This window comes from Littorina saxatilis, linkage group LG11 (genome assembly GCF_037325665.1).
Source record: "Littorina saxatilis isolate snail1 linkage group LG11, US_GU_Lsax_2.0, whole genome shotgun sequence".
NCBI lineage: Eukaryota > Metazoa > Mollusca > Gastropoda > Littorinimorpha > Littorinidae > Littorina > Littorina saxatilis.
The window spans coordinates 19,437,713-19,449,602 of NC_090255.1; the positions used below are offsets into that span (position 1 = coordinate 19,437,713).

Here is an 11,890-nt window from a genome sequence, read left to right on the forward strand (position 1 = left end):
GTATTGCATTTCAGCTTGGAGGCTTAAAAATTAATTAATGACTTTGGTCATTAAAAATCTGAAAATTGTAATTAATTTTTTTTTATAAAACGATCCAAAATTACGTTTATTGTATTCTTCATCATTTTCTGATTCCAAAAACATTAACAGCTATTGTGTTTTCAGCGTAGCAATAGGGCCCGATATTTAGACGAGACAAGTATAATGCCGACGAGTCGAAGACGAGTCGCATTATACTTGTTCGAGTCTAAATATCGGACCCTATTGCTACGATGAAAACACAATAGCGTTTTTTATAGCTATTCTGACATTAAATTCTGTGTTAAAATCATGTTTTTGTCAGCAACAAGTACCAGAATGGTCCATGTCGTTGATTGCAGACGACAGTTCCCTTTCCGCATGAAGCCACGGAAATAACCGAACATTGAAAAACCCACGGACATGTATTACGGAGAAAATTCGAGATAACCGGATGTTTAGCATTACGTCAATCTGCTAGGAATCATATGACGTCATGACGTATCATGCTTGCCTACGTATATTATTGTATGTTCGAAAGTCTGACTTCTGTTGGGAATTCGCGTGGTGAAGACTGCGGTAAATCTGTAGATGATAAGAGAACAAGGATTGTTTCAGAAGAAACGACTAAATGTTTCAGACCGGTAACTTCATTTCAACATTGCACTGGACGTTCTATGTGACAGGAGAGTTTGCTGATTTTGTGTTAAACATTGGAGAGATCGTCTGCTAGAATCAGAGATAGGTCGCTTCAGATTGCAGCTTCTGGAAATTTGCAAGGTTTGTTGCCTGTTAAAGAACTGGATTTTACACGTAATGTATGTCATGTACAGTAAGCAACAACAAAAACACACAAAAAGCAAATGGCATCGTCTGTCGACTAGTCACAGAAACAAACCTGGCGATGTATACGTGTACTTTATACACGTACGTGGAAGAAACCGGAACCATGCGTCTTTGTTATCGACAATATGCTTTTGGATATTGAGTAAAATGGCCGACTTCCGCCGCATTATGCTTTGATGATCGGAAGAGACCATCCAATCACAGCCCCCGAATTCCCCCACGTGTTCATCAGAATAGCTATATATACATATGTTATATTCGTATTAAAAACAAGCTCTGAAAAGTAAAAATATAAAAATTATGATTAAAATAAAATTTCCGAAATCGATTTATAACAATTTCATCTTATTCCTTGTCGGTTCCTGATTCCAAAAACATATATATATGATATGTTTGGATTAAAAACACGTTCAGAGAGTTAAAAAGAATAGAGATAAAGAAAAGCGTGCTATCCTCCTCAGCGCAACCGCTACCGCGCTTTTCTGGAATGTTAATTTCACTGCCTTTGCCACGAGCGGTGGACAGACGATGCTACGAGTGTACGGTCTTGCAGAAAAAATGCAATGCGTTCAGTTTCATTCTGTGAGTTCGACTGAGCTTGACTAAATGTTGTATTTTCGGCTTACGCGACTTGTTCTTCTTCTTTTTCCTGCATGCGTGTATTCATGTTTTCAAGCCCTGAGACTTTCGCTGTGAACTAGGGTTCCTTATCGTGCGTATACGTGAACACTGGGGTGTTCGGACACCGAGGAGAGTTTGCACAAAGTTGACTCTTGGAAATATGTCCCTCCGGTTTTGATTGCAAGACGACGACGACGACGACGAGGACGGTTATGATAATGATGATGATGATGATGATGATGATGATGATGATGATGATGATGATGATGATGATGATGATGATGATAATGATGATGATGGTGATATAGTTGATGATGATGATGATGATGATGATGGTGATGATGATGATGGTGATGGTGATGGTGATGGTGATGATGATGATGATGATGATGATGATGATGATGATGATGATGATGATGACACAGATAACAAAAACAATGACGATGACTACGATATTCGGAAATACCTCTGTCCCGGTTTTAAGAGTTGTGAAAAAGTTGTTTTTCCTTTGCGACACCGAGACAAGCTACTAGTGACATTGTACGCCAACCACCAGCGAGCAGGTTGTCTCCGCACATGGTCGGTGTTCTGTGCCTGTGAAATCATGCGAACGCCTTACATACCAGTGAGAATTAGCTCCAGTCTGCGCTTACTGCGCTGACCGCCCAATATAACGCTCTTTTCGTTCGAAAGTTCGCACATCGGAGCTGACTATCGGAATTGCCCATGTGATCGCGTCCTAGATCGGGCGACCACGTGTGGATACAAGCCGCTCGCTATTGTTTAGATTAAAAAGGCGTGTGTAGATTGCCTCAGTGTTTCCAAGGGAAAGAACCTCTTCCTCAACCCATACACATCAGACATAGTTATCATTCAACATTCGTCTATTAATTCTAATCATGCAACCCCTTCCAGGTCTGGCATAGTTATTATTCAACATTCGTCTATTAATCCTAATCATGCAACCCCTTCCAGGTCTTTCATAGTTATTATTCAACATTCGTCTATTAATCCTAATCATGCAACCCCTTCCAGGTCTGGCATAGTTATTATTCAACATTCGTCTATTACTCCTAATCATGCAACCCTTTCCAGGTCTGGCATAGTTATTATTCAACATTCGTCTATTAATCCTAATCATGCAACCCCTTCCAGGTCTGGCATAGTTATTATTCAACATTCGTCTATTAATGCTAATCATACAACCCCTTCCAGGTCTGGCATAGTTATTATTCAACATTCGTCTATTAATGCTAATCATACAACCCCTTCCAGGTCTGGCATAGTTATTATTCAACATTCGTCTATTAATGCTAATCATACAACCCCTTCCAGGTCTGGCATAGTTATTATTCAACATTCGTCTATTAATCCTAATCATGCAACCCCTTCCAGGTCTGGCATAGTTATTATTCAACATTCGTCTATTAATCCTAATCATGCAACCCCTTCCAGGTCTTTCATAGTCATTATTCAACATTCGTCTGTTACTCCTAATCATGCAACCCTTTCCAGGTCTGGCATAGTTATTATTCAACATTCGTCTATTAATCCTAATCATGCAACCCCTTCCAGGTCTGGCATAGTTATTATTCAACATTCGTCTATTAATCCTAATCATGCAACCCCTTCCAGGTCTTTCATAGTCATTATTCAACATTCGTCTGTTACTCCTAATCATGCAACCCTTTCCAGGTCTGGCATAGTTATTATTCAACATTCGTCTATTAATCCTAATCATGCAACCCCTTCCAGGTCTGGCATAGTTATTATTCAACATTCGTCTATTAATCCTAATCATACAACCCCTTCCAGGTCTGGCATAGTTATTATTCAACATTCGTCTATTAATGCTAATCATACAACCCCTTCCAGGTCTGGCATAGTTATTATTCAACATTCGTCTATTAATCCTAATCATACAACCCCTTCCAGGTCTGGCATAGTTATTATTCAACATTCGTCTATTAATGCTAATCATACAACCCCTTCCAGGTCTGGCATAGTTATTATTCAACATTCGTCTATTAATGCTAATCAAGCAACCCCTTCCAGGTCTGGCATAGTTATTATTCAACATTCGTCTATTAATGCTAATCATACAACCCCTTCCAGGTCTGGCATAGTTATTATTCAACATTCGTCTATTAATGCTAATCATACAACCCCTTCCAGGTCTGGCATAGTTATTATTCAACATTCGTCTATTAATGCTAATCATACAACCCCTTCCAGGTCTGGCATAGTTATTATTCAACATTCTTCTATTAATGCTAATCATACAACCCCTTCCAGGTCTGGCATAGTTAGTATTCAATATTCGTCTATTAATCCTAATCTTGTAACCCCTTCCAGGTCTGACATAGTTATTATTCAACATTCGTCTATTAATGCTAATCATACAACCCCTTCCAGGTCTGGCATAGTTATTATTCAACATTCGTCTATTAATGCTAATCATACAACCCCTTCCAGGTCTGGCATAGTTAGTATTCAATATTCGTCTATTAATCCTAATCATGCAACCCCTTCCAGGTCTGGCATAGTTATTATTCAAGATTCGTCTATTAATGCTAATCATGCAATCCCTTCCAGGTCTGACATAGTTATTATTCAATATTCGTCTACTAATCCTAATCATACAACCCCTTCCAGGTCTGGCATAGTTATTATTCAAGATTCGTCTATTAATGCTAATCATGCAATCCCTTCCAGGTCTGACATAGTTATTATTCAATATTCGTCTACTAATCCTAATCATACAACCCCTTCCAGGTCTGACATAGTTATTATTCAACATTCGTCTATTTATCCTTATCCTACAACCCCTTCAAGGTCTCCGGCCCAGGACAGACCCAGAATTCCTCATCCGGTTCCTGCGCGCCCGGAAGTGGGACCAGGAGCGAGCGTTCCAGCTGGTGTTGAACTACTACAGACTACGCAAAGAGAACGAGGCTTTGTTCACAGGACTCAAGCCCTCCAACCTTCCCCACGTCTGGAACTCTGGCATCGGCTTCCCCCACAAGTACAGGGACAGGCAGGGACGCAAAGTCTACTTCATGTTTCTGGGTAAGACACACACGAGCATAGATATTCCATCGCAAATACAGGGACAGAACTTCATGTATCTTGGTAAGACACACGCGAGCATAGATAATTGACTTGCATGACAAGTACAGAGACAGACAGGGACTCAAAGTCTACTTCATGTTTATGGGTAAGACGCACGAGCGTAAATCATTGAGTTCCCTCGCAAATACAGGGACAGAACTTCACGTGTTTGGGTACGATCACACGCGATATAGATCATCGGCTTTTATTCATAGTGGTGTGTGTGTGTGTGTGTGTGTGTGTGTGTGTGTGTGTGTGTGTGTGTGTGTGTGTGTGTGTGTGTGTGTGTGTGTGTGTATAGATGCCGTGATTACAATTGTTTAACGACGGTCACTTTTATAGATTTTATTTGCGCTTGAGTTATTACCCTGAATTAGTCCAATGTGCTTCATAGAAACAAAACCCCTGCACAATATGATAAAACAGGACTCTGGCTTGAACAAGGTTTAATACCAGGGACACTATGATGACGATTTGGAGTTTCCAATCTGCTAGGCTGTACGCTAGCCGTAAGCACTATAAGAATTTCAAACACTTACAGTGTGGCATGAATTTTGTCTGCAGAGTAATTTTGCGGTACTGTATCATGTTGTTCTTTTATTGATTTTGATTTATTTTCAGGGCGTTTGGACCTGAATCGGTATACCATGGACGAGTTTTTCCAAGCAGAGTACTTATCCATATCGAAGATGATCCAGGTAAGTTTTTCGAATTCAAACACGAATATCTTCACGTGTTCTTCATTGTAAACGTAAAATCCGTGTTTTCTGTTCGTGGGATGTACGCACGATTACTTTCACGACCAGCGGTTGTGTTGCACCGGATTAAACAATTTATAAAAAAAAAAAAATAGAACAGAACGATACTGCATACATAAAGTCATACTCATGGAGCATAGCAAACCAACATTTTGAGAGTGCCATCAAAAACAAAATAACATTAGTTTGACGGACGTTTGAAAAAAAAGGTGTTGATTGAAGTTTACATCTGCAATGTTTTTATATGTTTACCTCAAGTTTGTCCTCTCTATCTTTCGGCAATAGCTCATTGTCAACACATATGTACACCGGCACGGTTGGCCTAGTGGTAAGGCGTCCGCCCCGTGATCGGGAGGTTGTGGGTTCTTGCAAAACCTCTGCCAAACATTGGAGGGGCCAATCACTAGCAATGGGTTTGTCGGAAACACGTGAACGGGAGCAATGTTTGGCAGAGGTTTTGAAAGAAAAGGTCACTCTCCCACAACAAATAAAAACTCAATGGGGTTATTTTTGGAATTGGTCTATTCTGATCAGATCTGGAAAAGTGTGCCGAGCTTTTTTTTCACAAGGCGGAGTGGGCCTTTGGTTTAAACAATGTTTGATTTCTGTTTTACATGTTCATGAAACGTACATTATTATAAAGTGTACGAGTAGGCCTTTTAAACGTGTGGTTTCTCAGCCCCCTGGGGCCAAAACGTTATCAAAAACTCGTTGTTTGATGACTTGGAATACATGTGTGTATGTACGTGTGCGTGTGCCTTGTGAATAATATGTGTGTGTGTGTGTGTGTGTGTGTGTGTGTGTGTGTGTGTGTGTGTGTGTGTGTATGTGTGTGTGTGTGTGTGTGTGTGTGTGTGTGTGTGTGTGTGTGTGCCAAAACGTTATAAAAAACGTGTGTAACTGTTGTTTGAATAGGACGAAGAAGACCAGGTGCGCGGCTTCACGCTGATAGGAGATTACACCGGCTACACCATGTCGCACTTCATCAAGACCCAGAGTGACATGGAGGCCTCCAAGCGATTCATCAGGATGTGGCAGGTGAGAATATCACTTTGTGTTACAATTCATCATATTCCAAATTGATGTCGATGCCTCCTGACATCACATTAATTCCACTCAATATTGTATCAGTTATGACACTCCCTAAGTATGTCCTACGACAAGACCGCTCTTGGTATCATCAGGTCTGCCAACGTATCTCATCATTGTCTCTCTTTATATTATGTACTAGATGAATACCCGCTTCGCCGGGTACGGCTTCGCCGGGAAGAAGTAGTGCCGAATACCCAGCTTCGCCGGGGACCCGGTTTTGCCGGGTGTACGACGGCTTCGCCGGCGCACCGTACGAAGGAAGGGAGATAAACGCGCAAAACATTGGAGTAGATAAGGAAGAGTTACTGGGAATGGATGTACAGAAAAACTAAAATCGGTTCAGCGCTGCGCGCTGAGAGCACGCACGTGTTCAAAATTGTCCACGATTGTGTCCGGGGTCTACCTGAATATGCCCACCCAATTTGAAGCAGATCCATATAGAACTTTGGCCGTGAATCGTGAACACACAGACAGACAGACAGACACGCACGAGCCGTATATAGATATAGAAGATAGATGTACAGTATGCCTCTCCGCATGTCATTTTAATGCCCTTCTCTGTGTATTTCCACATGACGCGTACTGTTCCCACCACAAGGCCGCCATAGCTATTCGCAATCTTGTATGCATGTAATCCCCATGTCCTGTCAGTACATCCCTGCATGATTGGTCTTTTCCATGGGACGTGCTGCGTGCCCACAAGGCGACGCGGTCACTGGATCAGTTCCTCTTGAGATATCTTGTCAGCAGCTCTCTCTATATCATCATTCACATTACACTGACTATAATTATGTTGTTGACAGGACGCGTTCCCTGCCCGCCACAAGGCGACGCTGTCACTTAATCAGCACCTCTTCATAGATCTTTCTATATATCTTTCAAATCTCTCTCTCTATATATCTTGCAGATATTTTTCCATATCCTCCTTTACATTACACTCACTATATGTTCGCCACATGACGGGTTCCCTGCCCACCACAAGGCGACGCTGTCAATGATTCGATCAGCACCTCTTCAGATATCTTTAAACTAGATGATTACCCGCTTCGCCAGGTACCGGCTTCGCCGGGAAGAAGTAGAGCCAAATACTCGGCTTTGCCGGGTACCCGGCTTCGCCGGGTGAGTGGCGCACCGTACGCCGGGTGAGTGGCGCACCGTACGCGATTGACGCCAAAGGAAGGAAGGGAGATAAATGCGCAAAACACTGGAGAAGATAAGGAAGAGTTACTCCCTTTCGACGACGTCAAATGTAACCGAGTGCCGAAACACCACAATTACCTTTGAAAGGCGAAGTCCTCTCAAACGGGATTGAGAATTTTAGAGCTTATTTGTAAGCCCTATAATAACTGTTATGGCTTCTCAAAGGAAGGCCAGAACATACAGTGAGACAAATCCGCCAGACCCCATCACAAACAGAACTCTACAATCCACAGGTTTGCCTACATATCTATCTATTTTTTTTCACCTGGAATGTCTCACACAAGCATGAAAGTGTAGTAAGGCACAGTTTTTTCTTCTTTGCAACATCATTTCTGGGCGTAGTTCAATAGTTCATCACATTCTCAATCCAAGCACCTCGTCTCTGGATTACGGCTGCGACACGGACATTGAAGTTGTTGATAACTCTGTCCAAGGTCTCGAGTGGAATCCTCCTGATTTCACGAAGAATGTTCTTCTTTAGCGCTTGTATTGTCTGTGGATTGTTGTGGTTAACCCTTTCCTTCAAGTACCCCCAGAGGAAGAAATCTGGAGGAGAAAGATCTGGGGACGAGGTGCTTGGATTGAGAATGTGATGAACTATCTTTCTAGATATCTTTCAGATATATTTTTATATATCTTTCAGATATCTTTCTATATATCTTTCAGATATTTCTCTATATATCTTTCAGATATCTTTCTATTTTTCTTTCAGATATCTCTCTCTATATCTGTCAGATATCTCTCTATATACCTGTCATATCTTTCCATACCCTCCTCTACATTACACTCACTATTAGTGTTGTTGACAGGACGCGTTCCCTGCCCGTCACAAGGTGACGCTGTCACGAAAACAGCACCTCTTCATTGATCTTGCTATATATCTTTCAAATCTCTCTCTCTCAAAATCTTGCAGATATTTTTCCATATCCTCCTTTACATTACACTCACTATGTGTTTGCCACAGGACGAGTTCCCTGCCCACCACAAGGCGACGATGTCACTGAATCAGCACCTCTTCATAGATCTTTCTATATGTCTTTCTGATATCTGTACATATCCTCCTTTAAATTACACTCACTGTGTGTTGTTGACAGGACGCGTTCCCGGCCCGCCACAAGGCGACGCTTGTGATCAACGAACCTGTCTTCATGGACGTTCTCATGGCGCTGCTCTCTCCTTTCCTCAAGGAAAAGTTCTCCAGACGGGTAAGACTCAAGACTCAGACTCAAAATGTCATCCGAAATTAAATTTGGAGACATTATCTTCAGTATAGTTAAACACTCTGTTGAAAAATAGATGTCGTCCAACAAATTTCGGAAAGTAACACAGATGCCTGACTACTCAAAACACAAATAAAGTTATTCTAGCAGTTCAAATAATGTCAATGAATTGTGTAAATATTAAATTTCAGATTGAGTATCAAGGTCGCTTAACTTCTTAGCATTAGTATACTTACGCTGCCACATTAATAAACTGCTAACATGTATCATGCAGGTTAATCAGAAATGCTTCTAACATAACGCACTATTGAACATCCGCAGACGTATCGCATTGGAACAGACTGGAAGAAACTGCATGAGTACATTGCACCGGAGAACCTGCCCGTGGAGTATGGGGGAACCCTCACAGAGTTCCCAGGTCATGAGGTGCGTGTGGTAAATGTATATAGGCTACTTTAGCGAAAAACGTTATCTATTTGCGGTGAAAAAGGTGGCCAGATTTCCTTTCTTTGCCTCCCCTCAACACCCCCCCCCCTCCCCCCTCCAACCATACCCCCCTCCCCTCGCACTGACGCACACACAAACCGTCGCACACACACGCACGCACGCGCACACACACACACACACACACACACTACACAAAGAAAAAATACCACCACCAAACCCATTTACAAGGCGATGCAAGAATCACACAAATGATGGCAACATACACCACACTTTCGGCGCTTGGTCCAATAACTGAATTGTCTGCACACTGTACTCTCAAGGGAGGTAACTAGCGGACAGCTGATCTCACTTTGGTCCCCCTATGACTTGATGTTACCTCCCTTTCAACTTATTTGCTGATGTTTTACATTAAAACGACGCTTTTTCAATTAATTCAACAATTTCGTTAATGTTGTTTTCTTTCACCTTTCCCAGGATATATCAGTTTGGTTGTTTTGTTTGCATGTGATATCCTCATCATATCAAACATGTTATTTTTAACGCTATAAAATTGACATTTTGACATTTGTAATATTCGAAGAAATACTTCAGCCAAAAAACAACATATAGTTTTCGTCTTTTGACTGGTTGCCGGGGTAGAAAGATAACAAACCTTTTTGAGAATCCTAGTGGACAGATCATTGTTCTATTCCTTCTGTACATATATATATACGTTCGGGGTCAAACTGCTTGATCGATAAACGATGAAAATTAGCTTTTCTTTGCGATATGTAAATGTACATTTCTTTTTATTATTTCTGTTGTTAGGATTGGATGGACACGCTGATGAAGAGTGACCACGAGATGCAGGACGAAAGCAAGTACGGCTTCGTGGATTACACCATTGGCCACGAGACCAAGAAGAAGGAACAAGACGCCATTACCAACATGGCTGGAACCTTCAGGAAGCTTGAAGTCTGATTGCACCACAACCCTGGAAACTTTCTTTTAAGAATTGAATTGAATTGAATTGAACTTTATTTAACAAGGATTAAGATTTAAGGCTACGCCTTTTCTTACAATCTGTCCTTGGGACGCATAGACACACAATTATATAATTAAAAAAATTAAAAATTAAAAATTTAAAAAGTTAACCAACAAAAGGAGGTCGGAAAACTTCAGCACGTGATAATAAAGATGACGATGATGATGATGATGACGATGATGATGATGATAATGATGATGATGATGATGAAGATGAGGCATGAAGAGCATACATATGTGGTTATTCATAAAATCAAATGTATACTATGCAGGTAATTATAAATACAAGCTGGTAACAATGGTACAACAAAAATATGTTCAGAATATACAATGCACAGCATATCTTTGACGTAATACTAAGTGTGGTAAATCAAAAGGCGTTAAACTACTCTGACATTAAGTGGTTTTTAACACATTTTTTAAAACGTTTTAATGACTTTAAGTGCTTTAAAGGACGATGGAAGTGAATTCCAAACTGAAGTACCCGAAAAAGTAAGACTGGTCTTATTAAATAATGATGTAATGTAAATCGGCACTTTACCGTAATACAATTTATGCATGAAAATGGCTTTGTATTAAGAATACTTACTACCTGGCCTGCTGTGTAATGCCAGATTTACACGAGTGTTTTTACATTTAGTCAAGTTTACATTTAATTTTTACATTTACGCGCATGCCTTTACCCTGAAGTCTTGGTTTATAATCTTCATGGCTTTTTTACATCAAAAATGACCACACCATACCTCATTCAGCTACAAGAAATGCAGTGTTGGAACTTTAATAACATGCAGGGCTTTCACCTCCAGTCTAAGGCCTTGTTGCATATTTTACAGCTGGACCCTTCAGAAAACACATTAACCGCGACCATTAGAACATTCACACTTGGAGCAAACGACAAGAATGAATGCTTCTTGAAGTTTCATTGTACTATGTAAATGGCTGCATGGTGCCATTAAGAAGCTTCAAACGTGAAAACATTTTACCAAAAAAAAACCCACAAAAAACGCACACACATACACCACAACCCTCGTCTCGATTCCCCGTCTATGTTAAAACATTTAGTCAAAACTTGACTAAATGTAAACAAGTCGCGTAAGGCGAAAATACAATATTTAGTCAAGTAGCTGCCATTTTTCAGCAAGACCGTATACTCGTAGCATCGTCAGTCCACCGCTCATGGCAAAGGCAGTGACATTGACAAGAAGAGCGGGGTAGTAGTTGCGCTAAGAAGGATAGCACGCTTTTCTGTACCTCTCTTTGTTTTAACTTTCTGAGCGTGTTTTCAATCCAAACATATCATATCTATATGTTTTTGGAATCAGGAACCGACAAGGAATAAGATGAAAGTGTTTTTAAATTGATTTGGACAATTTAATTTTGATAATAATTGTTATATATTTAATTTTCAGAGATTGTTTTTAATCCGAATATAACATATTTATATGTTTTTGGAATCAGCAAATGATGGAGAATAAGATAAACGTAAATTTGGATCGTTTTATAAATTTTTATTTTTTTTTACAATTTTCAGATTTTTAATGACCAAAGTCATTA

The 11,890-nt window shown here is 40.4% G+C and overlaps 1 protein-coding gene across 1 annotated transcript in view; it reads left to right on the forward strand.

The window, feature by feature from the left end:
- The window catches only part of LOC138979952 (alpha-tocopherol transfer protein-like), a 68,503-nt gene extending 57,083 nt beyond the window's left edge, over nt 1-11,420 (forward strand). Inside the window, exons 3-8 of the mRNA XM_070352718.1 lie at nt 4,321-4,554; nt 5,218-5,294; nt 6,270-6,392; nt 8,741-8,851; nt 9,188-9,292; nt 10,121-11,420. Of these exons, the coding sequence (XP_070208819.1) occupies nt 4,321-4,554; nt 5,218-5,294; nt 6,270-6,392; nt 8,741-8,851; nt 9,188-9,292; nt 10,121-10,273 (803 nt within the window). The 3' untranslated portion in view covers nt 10,274-11,420. The remainder of the gene's footprint in view (nt 1-4,320; nt 4,555-5,217; nt 5,295-6,269; nt 6,393-8,740; nt 8,852-9,187; nt 9,293-10,120) is intronic.
- The last annotated feature ends 470 nt before the right edge of the window (nt 11,421-11,890 follow it).